Source organism: Pongo abelii, chromosome 20, assembly GCF_028885655.2.
Source record: "Pongo abelii isolate AG06213 chromosome 20, NHGRI_mPonAbe1-v2.0_pri, whole genome shotgun sequence".
NCBI classification, from domain to species: Eukaryota; Metazoa; Chordata; class Mammalia; order Primates; family Hominidae; genus Pongo; species Pongo abelii.
The window spans coordinates 41,078,843-41,094,139 of record NC_072005.2 but is presented as its reverse complement, the minus strand read 5'-3'; the positions used below and the strand labels follow the sequence as shown (position 1 = coordinate 41,094,139).

At 48.3% G+C, this 15,297-nt stretch overlaps 2 protein-coding genes across 7 annotated transcripts in view; both read right to left on the bottom strand.

Moving 5' to 3' along the window:
* UPK1A (uroplakin 1A) overlaps positions 1 to 3,867 on the bottom strand; it is a 20,814-nt gene extending 16,947 nt beyond the window's left edge. For all 3 annotated transcript variants that reach the window (XM_024237312.3, XM_054540155.2, XM_063720045.1), the window contains exon 1: positions 3,788 to 3,867. The gene's annotated coding sequence lies outside the window, so the exon portion shown is untranslated. The remainder of the gene's footprint in view (positions 1 to 3,787) is intronic.
* On the bottom strand, positions 3,864 to 15,297 carry COX6B1 (cytochrome c oxidase subunit Vib polypeptide 1 (ubiquitous)). Of its 4 annotated transcripts, none has more exons than XM_054538342.2 (5): positions 15,251 to 15,297; positions 14,590 to 14,940; positions 11,652 to 11,768; positions 7,979 to 8,079; positions 3,864 to 4,056 (listed from the first exon to the last, which is right to left on the bottom strand). In XM_054538342.2, exons 3-5 carry the CDS (start codon positions 11,755 to 11,757, stop codon positions 4,003 to 4,005), a joined length of 261 nt encoding a protein of 86 aa, XP_054394317.1. In that variant the 5' UTR covers positions 11,758 to 11,768; positions 14,590 to 14,940; positions 15,251 to 15,297; the 3' UTR covers positions 3,864 to 4,002.

Genomic DNA, 15,297 nt, shown 5'->3' with positions numbered 1-15,297 from the left:
GGTGAGCTGTGATCAGGCCACTGCACTCCAGGCTGAGTGACAGAGTGAGGTCTTGTGTCAAAAAAAATAAAAAAAAAATAGTAATAAAACGAGAAAGATTAGAACATTTGGAAAAAAAGCAGGCCGGCGTGCAGTAGCTCAGGCCTGTAATCCCAGCACTTTGGGAGGCTAAGGAGGCTAAGATCACCTGAGCTCAGGAGTTTGAGACCAGCCTGGGCAACATGGTGAAACCCCGTTTCTATCAAAAACAAACAAAAAACTAGCCGAGTATGGTGGTCCATGCCTGTGGTCCTAGCTACTTGGGAGGCTGAGGTAGGACGATGGCTTGAGTCTGGGCGGCAGAGGCTGCAGTAAACTGAGATTACACCACTACATGCCAACCTAGGTGACAGAGTAAGACCTTATCTCAAAAAAAAAAAAAAAAAAAAGCTGAAAAGGGGAATTAAATATATATTTCCAAATCTGCCCGCATGGAAATTACATTCCAGTGGTGCAATGATGAAGGATAATATTTGGCATGTTAGCAGTAAGTGCTTGAGAAACAAGGCCACGCGTGGTGGCTCACGCCTGTAATCCCAGCACTTTGGGAAGCCGAGCTGGGTGGATCACAAGGTCAGGAGATGGAGACCATCCTGGCCAACATGGTGAAACCCCGTCTCTACTAAAAATACAAAAATTAGCTGGGCGTGGTGGCGCGTGCCTGTAATCCCAGCTACTTGGGAGGCTGAGGCAGAAGAATCGCTTGAACCAGGAAGTCTGAAGTTGCAGTGAGCCAAGATTGCACCACTGCACTCCAGCCTGGTGACAGAGAGACTCCGTCTCCAAAAATTAAAAAATAAATAAAAATTGAAAAAAGAGAAAGAAACAAAAGGAGTGAAGGGGCACAAAGAGGGAGGAGCTGAAGGTGAAGGCTGAGTGGTCAGAGAAGGCCTCGCTAAATGAAGACCTGAAGGCAGTGAGGGGTGAGCTTGTGGACAGCTGGTGGCCAAACATTCCACGTCGAGCAAACAGCAAGTATAAAGGATTCGGGGTTGGGGCCAGCCTGGTGTGTCGAAATACCTCATTTGCTCACACAGTTCCTGTGCACTGAAGAGGCCAGTGTGGCAGGGGCTGTGTGAGCAAACGGAAGTAGTAGATCAGGGAGGAAACGGGCACCATATCCAATCAGATCAATATATTTACAAATACTTCTAGATGCATGAGCTATCTCTAAAGGAATGTACAGGAAACACTGGCACTGGTGGCAAACCCTGGGTGGAAGTGGGCAGCTCTACTCAAGGAGTTCAGCACCTTGACTTTTCACTGGCCGTCCTGTTTCATTTGAAATTTTCATGGTGTTGGCTGGATGCGGTGGCTCATGTCTGTAATCCCAGCACTTTGGGAGGCCAAGGTGGATGGTTAACCTGAGGTCAGGGAGTTCAAGACCAGCCTGGCCAACATGGTGAAACTACTCTCTAAATCTCTACTAAAAATACAAAAAATTAGCTGGGTGTGGGGGCAGGCGCCTGTAATCCCAGCTTCTTGGAAGGCTGAAGCAGGAGAATTGCTTGAACCGGGAGGTGGAGGTTGCAGTGAGCAGAGATCACATCACTGCACTCCAGTCTGGACAACAGAGCAAGACTCTGTCTCAAAAATAAATTTTTTTTTCATGGTGTTTAAGTTCTTTGCTACTTCCGACCCACGCCATAACCTCCCACGATCCCTCAAGCTCCCTGTGTGTGCACTAAGATCCTGTTTACAGCCACTTTTTTTTTTTTTTTTTTTTGAGACGGAGTTTCACTCTTGTTGCCTAGGCTGGAGTACAATGGTACAATCTCGGGTCACAGCAACCTCTGCCTCCTGGGTTCAAGCAATTCTCCTGCCTCAGCATCCAGAGTAGCTGGGATTACAAGCATGCACCACTACGCCTGGCTCATTTTGTATTTTTAGTAGAGACGGGGTTTCTCCATGTTGGTCAGGCTGGTCTGGAACTCCCGACCTCAGGTTATCCGCCTGCCTCGGTCTCCCAAAGTGCTGGCATTACAGGCGTGAGCCACCGCGCCCGGCCCCTACAGCCACTTTTCTTCATGAGCAGCTATTTCACAAGATCTATCTCTGGGGTCATTTTTCTCCATACAAGAATCATCCCTGCTCATGTGAATGCATCAGACAAGTTTGTCACCATTTGAAGTTTTGTTTTTGTTTTTTGGGGATGGAGTCTCGCTCTGTCGCCCAGGCTGGAGTACAGTGGTGTGATCTCAGCTCACTGCAACCTCCACCTCCCAGGTTCAAGTGATTCTCCTGCCTCAGCCTCCCCAGTAGCTGGGATTACAGGCACGCACCACCACACCTGGCTAATTTTTGTATTTTTATAATTTTTTTTTGTATTTTTAGAAGAGATGGGGTTTCACCAGCTTGGCCAGGCTGGTCTTGAATCCCTGACCTCTTGACCCACTCGTCTGGGCCTCCCAAAGTGCTAGGGTTACAGGCATGAGCCACCACACCCCGGCCATTTGAAAGGTTTTGAGGACACACCAATTCAGCCATGAGAGTGTTCCAGCTGGTCATGCTAGCTAGGTCCCTGTTGACGAGTCTGTTGGGGATATTCTGGGCTGTTATTGTGTGGCAATTCTTTTGGGGGCACCATGAAGAACAGCTCTCAACTTGGCCTACTTAAATGACTTCCAACTACCATCATGATCAGCGTGAAAGAGCAGGTCCCAACACAGGGAGAAGTTACACATTGTGCAGGAGATTGCTTATTAGATATTAAGAATTTTTTTTTTTTTTTTTGGTGAGACGGAGATTTACTCTTGTTGCCCAGGCTGGAGTGCAATGGCATGATCTCGGCTCACCACATCCTCTGCCTCCCAGGTTCAAGCGATTCTCCTACCTCAGACTCCCAAGTAGCTAGGATTACAGGCATGTGCCACCACGCCTGGCTAATTTTGTACTTTTAGTAGGGACGAGGTTTCGCCATGCTGCCCAGGCTGATCTTGAACTCCTGACCTCAGGTGATCCACCCACCTCAGCCTCCCAGAGTGCTGGGATTACAGGCGTGAGCCATTGCGCCCGGCCATTAAGAACTAATTTCTTAGGTGTAAATAATTATGTTAAAAAAAATAGGTATCTCCAGGCAGGAGAATAGTTTGAACTAGAAGGCAGAGGTTGCAGAGAGCTGAGATGACACCACTGCACTCCAGCCTGAGCAACAGATTGAGACTCTGTCTCAAAAAAAAAAAAAAAAAAAATTGTATCTCCAAGAGATACATACAGTTTCTTATTTCTGGATAAAATATAATCTTTATATATTTTGTATTAAATTATAATCTATATAATTGGCTTTAAAATTATGTAGGGTGGTTGCACACATAGGAACTTAGGTTATTCTGTATAATCAACTATTTGACTCATTGACTGGCACAGAGAGGGTGGTCAAGGTTCAATAAAATTAAGTTAAAAAACGCTAGGCATGATGGCTCACGCCTGTAATCCCAGCACTTTGGGAGGCCGAAGCAGGTGGATCACCTGAGGTCAGGAGTTCAAGACCAGCCTGGCCGACATGGTAAAACCCCATCTCTACTAAAAATACAAAAATTAGCCGGGTATGGTGGGGTGTGCCTGTAGTCCCAGCTAGTCGGGAGGCTGAGGCAGGAGAATCGCTTGAACACTGGAGGTGGAGGTTGCAGTGAGCAGAGATGGTGCCATTGCATTCCAGCCTGCGTGACAGAATGAGACTCCATCATAAAAAAAAAAAAAAAAAAAAATTAAATTAAATAAACAAAAACAAAACAGAAAAAATACTCACTCAAGCCCCTCCCTGGTCAGGGCACTGATTCCAGCCCAGCTTCTTGCCACTGCCTAGCCGGTTCACACGCATAGTCTCACTTTTCCAATGAGTTTTTATTAGCAGGTAAGTCATGATTGATTTAGGATCCCGGGGTGGGGATCACGGGGTACTACATCCCCCTTCACCATCCTGGGAGAAGGACGGAGGACAAAGGAAAGGGAGACGCAGCCAGTTCAGATCTTCCCGGGAAACGTGCCTTCAGCCCGTTGCTCATCCCAGTCTGTGACCTGTGGAAAGACAGTGTTATTCCCTCCACAGTGGGGAAACCGAATGGATGGACTTCTTATCTTCCTCACTTTGCCCACCTGTTTGTTCAACCAATATCCACAGGTACCTGCTGTGTGCCAACCTCTATTCTAGGGGCCGGGGAATCAGCAGTGATCCCAAAAGACAGAAATCACTGTTCTGAACAAGCTGACATGCTGGGAGGACAGTAATGGGCAGGAAAACCCCAGGCCCACTGCAGAGCTGTCGATGGGGAGATCTGTCACTGTATAGAGCTCCAAGGGTGGGCCCTGCTTTGAAAACCTCAAGTCAACACTATGCTGTTTGTCCAAATAGGGGAGATGGAATAGCAGGCAGCTGTGAAAAAAAACGAGGCTGATTTATGTTCTGGCATGAATGGATGGATCTTCAAGATACATAGTCAAGTGCAAAAAAGGTGCCAAACAGAATACACAGTGCAATCCCACCACTGACCACAGGCAATGCTTAGTATAAACAATGATGGAGGCAGGGTGTGGTGACTCGCACCTGTCATCCCAGCACTTTGCGGGGCCGATGTGGGAGGACTGCTTGAGCTCAGGAGTTTGAGACCAACGTGGACAACACAGCAAGACCCCCATCTCTACAAAAAATAAAAAATAAGCCGGGCATGGTGGCTCATGCCTATAATTCCAGCACTTTGGGAGGCAAAGGTGGGAGGATCGCTTGGGTCCAGGAGTTTGAGACCAGCCTGGTGAATGCAGCAAAACCCTGTCTCTACAAAAAATACAAAACTTAGCCAGACATGGTGGCATGCACCTGTAGTCACAGCTACTAGGGAGGCTGAGGTGGGAGAACTGCTTGAACCCAGGAATTCGAGGCTGCAGTGAGCTATGATGCTACCACTGCACACCGCACTCCAGCCTGAGTGACAGAGCAAGACTGTCTCTTAAAAAAAAAAAAAAAAGGAAAAGGCCCATATAAGGCCTATGTCAAGTTAACACTCCCTGAAAGTAACACTCTACTCTTTGTGGACCTCACAGGCAGTTACAAGCATAAACGTTTTTATATACATACATGCTCACATTTTATGCTATAAGGCAGGGGTCCCTGAGCCCCAACCAGTACCTACCAGGTACTGGTCTGTGGCCTGTTAGGAACTGGGCCCCACAGCTGGAAGTGAGTGGCAGGTGAGCGAGAGAAGCTTCCACTATATTTACAAGCACTCTCTAATGCTCACATTACTGCCTGAGTTCCACCTCCTGTCAGATCAGCGGCGGCATTAGATGCTCATAGGAGCGTGAGTGCGAACCCTACTGTGAACTGCACATGCGAGGGATCTAGGCTGCACGATCCTTATGAGAATCTAATGCCTGATGATCTGTCACTATCTCCCATCACCCCCAGATGGGACCATCTAGTTGCAGGAAAACAAGCTCAGGGCTCCCACTGTTTCTATAGTATGGTGAGTTGTATAATTATTTTATTATATAATGTAATAATAACAGAAATAAAGTGGACAGTAAATGTAATATGCTGGACTCATCCTTACACCATCCCCAACCCTGTCTGTGGAAAAACTGTCTTCCATGAAACTCATCCCTGGTGCCAAAAAGGGTGAGGACCACTGGTGCAAGAACAAACAGTGAGTGAAAGCATGGACAACAGAGAGGCTGAATCTGAATCCCTGCTCCATCACTTCCTAGCTGTGTGACTTTGGGCAAGTTACTCAACCTTTCTGGGCCTTAGTTTCCAATTTTGTAAAATGAGGATACTAACAATAGTACCTACCTCATACGGTTGTTTTAGCATGTTGACCTTATGTGATGTAAAGTGCTAACATGGCCGGGCGTGGTGGCTCACGCCTGTAATCCCAGAACTTTGGGAGGCCGAAGCAGGTGCATCACCTGAGGTCAGGAGTTTGACACCAGCCTGGCCAACATGGTGAAACTCTGTCTCTACTAAAAATACAAAAATCAGCTGGGCATGGTGGCAAGCGCCTGTAATCCCAGATACTCAGGAGGCTGAGGCAGGGGAATCGCCTGAACCCGGAAGGCGGAGGTTGCAGTGAGCTGAGATTGCACCACTGCACTCCAGCCTGGGAGACAGAGCAAGACTCCATCTCAAAAAAAAAAAAAAAAAAAAAAAAAGGGCTAACAACATAGCTGGCCCATAATAAGTGCCAGCGGTGTGTGCCTACTTTATTTACATACACACACCACACCATAAAAACTCCATCCTTGCAAATTGACTCCTACTACATAGATTGTTGTGCAACTTGCTTTTCCTGTGTCTTAGCATTCTTTCTGTGTGCCAGCATGTAGATCACCACAGTCTCCATAAAGACCATCAAGATAAATGTTTTAACTTGGGTTACTTCCAAATATTCTCCATTACAAAAAACTCTGCAATGGGCATCTTTGTACATGAAGATTTTTGTAGCACCCCTAGATGTGGAATTGCCAAGTTAAAGGGTAATCTTTTTTATTTTGAAAGATTCAGCTGGGTGTGGTAGCTCATGCCTATAATCCCAGCACTTTGGGAGGCTGAGGCAGGCAGACTGCTTTGAGCTCAGGAGTTCGAAACCAGTCTGGGCAACATGGCGAAACCCCATTTCTACAAAAAAATACAAAAATTGGGCCAGGTGTGGTGGCTCATGCCTGTAGTCCCAGCTATTCAGGAAGCTGAGGCTGCAGTGAGCTGAGATCATGCTACTGCACTCCAGTCTGGGCAACAGAGCAAGGCTCAAGAAAGAAAATAAAGAAAGGAAAGAAAGAGAGAAAGAGTGAGAAAGAGCAAGAGAGAGAGAGCGAGCGAGAGAGAAAGAGAGCGAGAGAGAGCGAGAGAGAGAGAGAGAGAAAAAGAGAGAGACAGAGAGACAGGTACAGTGGCACATGCCTGTAGTCCAAGCTACTCAGGAGGCTGAGACAGGAGGAACACTTGAGCCCAGGAGTTTGAGTCCAGCCTGGGCAACATCATGAGACTTTGTCTTTAAAAACTTTTTTTTTTAAACAAAGGGCAGGGGCATAGCAAAGAGCTATTAAATATTGAAGACAGATTTGGTCAGATCAGGGCTGAAAGGACTGTCTTACTGTGTCATTATTTAGAAGTCCACACTGAAGTAGACAGGGGTGAAATGACGTGTCTGGGACTTGCTTTAGAATACTTCAGCAAAGGAAAGAAGAAAAAGAAAAGGGGTAGATGAAGAAACTGTGGATAAATCTTGGTAACTATTCATTTTGGGTGATGGATGTATTTGAGGTCAATGAATCATTCTCTCTACTTTGAAAATGTTCATAATAGGGCCAGGCACGGTGGCCCACACCTGTAATCCCAGCACTCTGGGAGGCCGAGGCAGGTGGATCATGAGGTCAGGAGATTGAGACCATCCTGGCTAACATGGTGAAACCCCGTTTCTATTAAAATACAAACAACTAGCTGGGCATGGTGGTGCACACCTGTAGTCCCAGCTACTTGGGAGGCTGAGGCAGGGGAATCGCTTGAACCCAGGAGGCGGAGGTTGCAGTGAGGCAAGATCGCACCACTGCACTCCAGCCTGGCGACAGAGGAAGACTCTTGTCTTAAAAAAAAAAAAAAAAAAAGAAAAGAAAATGTTCCTAATAAAAAAGGACAGGACTGCACAGAATTGTGAGCTACACAGGGATGGGAACCCAGTGTTGAGTGTGTATTTGGAGAGTGCATGAGCGAGCTACATCTAGCAAAGCGCCCTGGTCGCCTCAGCTGAGAGCCCTGACTGGTTGAGAGGCATCAGCAGAAGGAGAAAGGGAGGCAATTCTAGGCGGGAGGAAAGGCACTGAGTCCTGGGACAGTGTGGTGCCCTGTCCTCCCTCTGCCCCTCACAGATGAGCTCCCACCAAGCCACCACACTCACCTCTGCTAAGACCCCACCCCAGCATCCCAAGAGCTCCGGCAGGAGGCACATACCCAGGATGTGGGGCAGAGGGACTGGTACACACGCTGGTACCATTCGCACACAGAGATATCGCCTCCTTTAGCGGTCATTGCCTTCTGACAGCGGTGGAAGTCTGTGAAGAAAGGGGTTCAAGTCAGTCCAGATCAAGAGTTGGAACACTTTTTTTTTTTTTTTTTTTGAAGCAGGGTCTCAAACTGTGACTCAGGCTGGAGTGCAATGGTGCGATCTCAGCTCACTGCAACCTCTACCTCCTCCTGGGTTCAAGTGATTCTCCTGCCTCAGCCTCTCGAGTAGCTGGGATTACAGGCACCTGCCACCATGCCCAGCTAATTTTTGTATTTTTAGTAGAGACAGGGTTTCGACATGTTGGCCAGGCTGGTCTTGATCTCCCCACCTCGGCCTCCCAAAGTGCTAGGATTACAGGTGTGAGCCACTGCACCCAGCAAAATTACATTTATAAAGATGTTTACAGCCACACCATTTGTAAGAACTCCAAAATGGAAATCACACAAGTGTACAGGCATAGAAAAAATTGTAGAACACTGGACAGCAATGAAAATGAGCAAGCTATATGTCACAGCATGTACGGATCTGAGAAGGTATTGAATGAAAAAATCCAAACACAAAAGAATACATACAGTATTTATAAAGTTCACAAAGAGGTGAATCTAAACACGGTGGTAGCTGGGCATGGTGGCTCATGCCTGTAATCCCAGCACTTTGGGAAGCCAAGGCAGGTGGATCACTTGAGGGTAGGAGTTTGAGACCAGCCTGGACAACATGGTGAAGCCCTGTCTCTATTAAAAATACAAAAAATTGGGTGGACGTAGTGGCTCACGCCTGTAATCCCAGCACTTTGGGAGGCCGAGGCAGGCGGATCACGAGGTCAGGAGATCGAGACCACGGTGAAACCCCGTCTCTACTAAAAATACAAAAAATTAGCTGGGCGCAGTGGCGGGCACCTGTAGTCCCAGCTACTCGGGAGGCTGAGGCAGGAGAATGGTGTGAACCCAGAAGGCGGAGCTTGCAGTGAGCCGAGATCACGCCACTGCACTCCAGCCTGGGCGACAGAGCTAGACTCCGTCTCAAAAAAAAAAAAAAAAAAACAAAAAAATGGCCAGGCACGGTGGCTCACACCTGTAATCTCAGCACTTTCGGAGGCTGAGGCAGGCGGATCATGAGGTCAGGAGATTGAGACCAGCCTGGACAACATGGTGAAACCCCATCTCTACTAAAAACACAAAAAATTAGCCAGGTGTGGTGGCACGCGCCTGTAGTCCCAGCTACTCAGGAGGCTGAGGCAGGAGAATTGCTTAAACCTGGGAGGCGGAGGTTGCAGTGAGCCAAGATTGTACCACTGCACTCCAGCCTGGGCAACAGAGCGAGACTCTGTCTCAAATAAATAAATAAATAAATAAAATTGGCCAGGCATAGTGGCTTACGCCTGTAATCTCAGCACTTTGGGAGGCTGAGGCGGGTGGATCACTTGAGCTCAGGAGTTTGAGACCAGCCTGGCCAAGATGGTAAAACCCTGCCTCTACTAAGAATACAAAAAAAAAAAAAAAAAAATTAACCGGGCACGGTGGCAGGCGCCTGTAATCCCAGCTACTTGGGAGGTTGAGGCAGAGAACTGCTTGAAGCTGGGAGGCGGAGGTTGCAGTGAGCCGAGATTGCACCACTGCACTCCAACCTGGGTGACAAAGCGAGACTCCGTCTCAAGAAAAAAAAAAAAAAAAAAAAAATTAGCTGGGTGTGGTGGCGAGCGCCTGTAATTCCAGCTACTCAGGAGGCTGAGGCAGGAGAATCACTTGAACTCGGGAGGCAGAGGTTGCAGTGAGCTGAGATCATGCCATTGCACTCCAACTTGGGCAACAAGAAAGAGACTCCATCAATAACATAACAACATAACATAACATACATAACATATATAAAATAAAATAAAATAATAAACATGGTGGTAAAAAACAAAGATGTGAGGCCGGGCACAGTGGCTCACGCCTGTAATTCCAGCACTTTGGGAGGCTGAGGTGGGTGGATCACCTGAGGTCGGGAGTTCAAGATCAGCCTGATCAACATGGTGAAACCTTGTCTTTACTAAAAAAAAAAAAAAAAAATACAAAAAATTAGCTGGGCATGGTGGTGGGCGCCTGTAATCACAGCTACTAGTAAGGCTGATACAGGAGAATTGCTTGAACCCAGCAGGCAGAGGAGGTTACAGTGAGCCGAGATCGTGACATTGCACTCCAGCCTGGGCAACAAAAACAAAGAACTCAGTCTCAAAAACAAAAACAAAAAAACAAAAACAAAGATGTGATCACCCCCAGTTAGTGGGGTCACTTCTCTACTGGGGAGAGCGGGGTGTTGTGTTCCAGACAGGACATAAAGAAGGTGGGGAGGCCAGGCGCGGTGGCTCATGCCTGTAATCCCAGCACTTTGGGAGGCCGAGACGGGCGGATCACGAGGTCAGGAGATTGAGACCATCCTGGTTAACAAGGTGAAACCCCATCTCTACTAAAAATACAAAAAATTAGCTGGGTGTGGTGGCGGGCGCCTGTAATCCCAGCTACTTGGGGGACTGAGGCAGGAGAATTGCTTGAACCCGGGAGGCGGAGGTTGCAGTGAGCCAAGATTGCACCATTGCACTCCAGCCTGGGCAACAAGAGCAAAACTTCGTCTCAAAAAAAAAAAAAAAGAAGGCAGGGAGATGAGAGTGTGGGCAATGTCTGCTTTTCTATCCAGGTTATGGTTGCACAAGGGGTTCACTTTAGAATTATTCATTTAGCTGTACATGTTTGTTATGTGCTTTCTGTACATGTTACATTACGCACACACATACAGCTTAAAAAAAATCATTGTAGGGGCCAGGCACAGTGGCTCACACCTATAATCCCAACACTTTGGGAAGCTGAGGCAGGAAGATCACATGAAGCCTAAAGTTTGAGACCAGCCTGGGCAACAAACTGAGACCTCTTCTCTACAAAAAAATTAGCCAAGTGCAGTAGTGTGGGCCTGTGGTCCCAGCTACTCGAGAGGCTGAGGTAGGGGGACCTCTTGAGCCCAGGAGGTTGAGGCTGCAGTGAGCTATGATTGCACCACTGCACTCCAGCCTAGGTGACAGAGTGAGGCCCCGTCTCTGGAAAAAAAAACAAAACCAAACCATAATAATAATAAAAAATTTAAATTAGTCCCAGCGCAGTGGCTCATGCCTATAATCCCAGCACTTTGGGAAGCCGAGGCAGGCGGATCACATGAGGTCGGGAGTTCGAGACCAGCCTGACCAACATGGAGAAACCCCGGCTCTACTAAAAATACAAAATTAGCCGGGCATGGTGGCACATGCCTGTAATCCCAGCTACTAGGGAGGCTGAGGCAGGAGAATCGCTTGAACCTGGGAGGCAGAGGTTGCAGTGAGCCGAGATCGTGCCATTGCACTCCAGCCTGGGCAACAAGAGTGAAACTCCGTCTCAAAAAAAAAAAAAAAAAATTTAAATTAAAAAAAAATCATTTCAGGAACTAAAGTTTGTAACCCTAGCCTGGACCTGAACAGCAGGTGATGAGAGGCATGGGCCTTCCAGCGTAAGGATGTTCAGAATAAAAGGGAGGAGGCTGGGGTGGATGGGTCCCCTAGGAAGAGGCAAGCAGTGAGTGACTCGAGGTATGTGGCCAGGGAAAGGTCCTGCTTACCCAGGTAGTTCTGCCAGCAGTTTCTGGTCTGGTTCTGGTTGGGGAAGCGGCTGTCAAAAGGGGCAGTCTTGTAGTTCTTGAGTTTGGTCTCCATGTCTTCCGCCATAGTGCTGAATCCTGGAGGCGAAAGGAGTAGGTGTTGGCAGGGGCCCCAGGGGCCCTGAGCAAGCCAGACCACCCAGGATCAATGGAAGAGGGCAGGCACAGAACAATGGGCTGGTTGCGAACAAGTTCCTGCTTCTCATCATACACAGAGATGAGGGGCAGGGCGAATCCACACATCTGAGTGTGGAGGTGGCGGCAAGGTGGGGTACAACTCCTCAGCAAAATCAAGCCTGGTCCCCAAATAACATGAGCTAACACTCACTGAGTGCTTACTACATGCCAGGCACTGTTCTACACACTTTACTCCTACAGCAACTCTGAAAGGTAGGAACTATTACTATCACCATTGCCCAGACGAGGAAGGAACAGGCTGTCTAAGTGAGTTCCTAAGGTTAAATGGCATAAAAATAACTGGTGGGCTGCCTCCGTTGTTGGCATAATCTACACTGCAAAGATTCTTAATCTTTTTGGTGCCACAAACTCCTCAGCAGTCTGATGAATCCCAGAAACCTCTCGCTGAATATGTTTTTTTTTTTCTTTTTTTAAGACAGAGTCTTGCTCTGTCACCCAGGCTGGAGTGCAGTGGTACGATCTAGGCTCACTGCAAACTCCACCTCCCAGATTCAAGCAATTCTGTTGCCTCAGCCTCCCAAATAGCTCAGATTACAGGCACCTGCCACCATGCCCTGCTAATTTTTTTGTATTATAGACGAGGTTTTACCATGTTGGTCAGACTGCTCTCCAACTCCTGACCTCAAATGATCCGCCCGGCTTGGCCTCCCAAAATGTTGAGATTACAGAAGGGAGCCACCAAACCCGGCCTGAATATGTTTAAATGTATTTAAAAATTGCACAGTTTCCATGAGCACATGAAGTGAAAAAAACCTGCACAGCATCACAAAGAAAAGCAGTTCTATCCAGCTGAGGATTCATTAAGGAATACAATTTTCGCCGGGTGCGGTGGCTCACGCCTGTAATCCTAGGACTTTGTGAGGCCAGGGGGGTGGATCACCTGAGGTCAGGAGTTCAAGACCAGCCTGGCCAACATGGTGAAACCCTGGCTCTACCAAAAATACAAAAATTAGCTGGCCGTGGTGGCAGGTGCCTATAATCCCAGCTACTCCGGATGTTGAGGCAAAAGAATCGCTTGAACTCAGGAGGCGGAGGTTGCAGTGAGCCGAGATTGTGCCAGCGCACTCCAACCTGGGCAACAGAGCAAAAACAGTCTCAAAAAAAAAAAAAAAATACAATTTTGAAGTAATCATGAATGAATATAGTATTCTGTGACATTTGCAGTTACAATGTGATATAAGAATATCCGTGATTTCGGGTGGAGCATAGTGGCTCACACCTGTAATCCCAGCACTTTGGAATGCTGAGGTGGGAGGATCACTTGAGCCCAGGAGTTCAAGACCAGCCTGGGCAACATGGTGAAACCCCATCTCATCTCTACAAAAAAATATTAAAATTGGCCGGAAGAGGTGGTTCATGCCTGTAATCCCAGCACTTTGGGAGGCTGAGGTGGGCGGATCACCTGAGGTCAGGAGTTCAAGACCAGCTTGGCCAATATGGTGAAACCCCATCTCTAAAAAAATTAGCTGGGCATGGTGGCGTGCACCTGTAATCCCAGCTACCAGGGAGGCTGGGGCAGGAGAATCACTTGAACCCAGGAGGCGGAGGTTGCAGTGAGCCGAGATTGTGCCATTGTACTCCAGCCTTGGCGATACAGCAAGATCTTGTCTCAAAAAAAAAAAAAAAAAAAATTAAAATTAGCCAGGTGTGGTGGCGCGTGCCTGTGGTCCCAGCTACTGAGGCAGGATTGCTTGCACAGGGAAGCAGAGGTTGCAGTGAGCCAAGATTTCTCCACTGCACGCCAGCCTGGGTGACACAGAGACCCTGTCTCAAAAAAGGAGAAAAACAAAAAAAAGGAATGTCTATGATTTTCATTGCTAACAAAATCACAGCTGCTGCTAGTACTACCGAGGTTGTTGCCTCAAAAGGTTAGTAAAAACACAGATGTAATTCCACCCCCCACCCCAATTCAAGTACTAGCATTCCTTGAATTCTGCGGACCCAGGGCTAAAAACCTTTAATATAATGTCTCTGAAGAAGTGACAGTGTTCGTCGGGAACCTGAGAGAAAAGTATCTATATTCCATGGACTCCTAGGAGTCGTGGGGCTATACAGAGACTCGCAGAGCAGTGTCAAATTCAAGCGACGCAAGGTGGTGGTGGGGGTCTGGAGCACTAAAACAGTCTTTCGGTGGGGAAGTGGGGTGTAAAACACCAGCTGCCGGGGCACAGACGCAGTAGGAAGGATGGTTACCGGCGAGATCTCGACCCGGTATCTGAGGATGAGGCTGCATCGGAGATGACGCTGCGGCCCCTCCAACGTCCAAAAGGGAGGATGGACTGGACACCCGGGAGCCAGGCTGCGGCCCAGGCAAGCCGCGAGAGGCCACGCCTGTGAATTAGCCATGAAGAGCCCTGGAGGACAAACTCCTGGGCCAAATCCTGGTCGCTGTGTAGGTTCAGCTAGGTCGCTTGGTATCTCTGAGCCTGTTTACTGACAAAAGGGGATAATCGCAGGCCCTATCTCATAGGGCTGGTGAGAGAGTTAAATGAATCAATTAAAGTTGTTTCGGATGTTGCCTGGCATCAAGGAAGAACCGTATCATTGTTAGCTCTTACGATGAACAGAACAACAGGGCCCCGGGGTCCAGGGAGGCCGGACGCCGCCAGCCGGAAGCCTCAACCCGTTCTCGGGGAAGCTGGGGTCCGGCTCCTCAGCCCGCTAGACTGGGGTCCCAGGTTACAGAACCCTCCACACTCACCTAAAGGCACCCCGGATGCAACCTGCAGCTCAATGTGACCCTCAGCAAAGACACCACAGTCGCACAGGAAGCGGAACTACGACCAGCCGGAAGCTGAGAGAGATGGGGACTAGGGGAGTCTTCCGAGCAGCTTCAGCTCCCTCCCAGGAGGAGGCCACCGAAGTCATTCAAGCCACGCCTAGCAAGAGTACTACCACTTTCTATTGGGCTAAATGCTTGTTCATCATTGCTTCGGGCCCAATCGTGAGCTTGCGCGGCTGGGGCTCGGGCGCCTGTGGTTACCCGGTCTCATCACCACCGTGTCTTCACTCGGAGAGAGCGTTATAGATCCCGGGGCTGGCTGGAGCGTGGCTGTGGGGAAAAATGTCCCAGCGAAAGTACGTTTATTCATGCAAGAAATATTTATTGAACGCCTTTTCTGTGTCAGGTATTTCTTTTCTTTAAAAATTTTTTTTTCTTTTTTTAAAATTTTTGAGACAGGGTCTTACTCTATGGCCCAGGCTGGAGTGCAGTAGCGCGATCTCGGCTCACTGCAGCCTCCGCCTCCTAGGTTCAAACGATTCTCCCGCCTCATCCTCCCAAGTAGCTGGGCTTACAGGTGCGCACCACTACTCCTGGATATATATATGCATTTGTAGAGATGGGGGTCTTGCTGTGTTACCCAGGCTGCATTCGAACTCCTGGTCTCTAAGCGATCCTCCCGCCTCG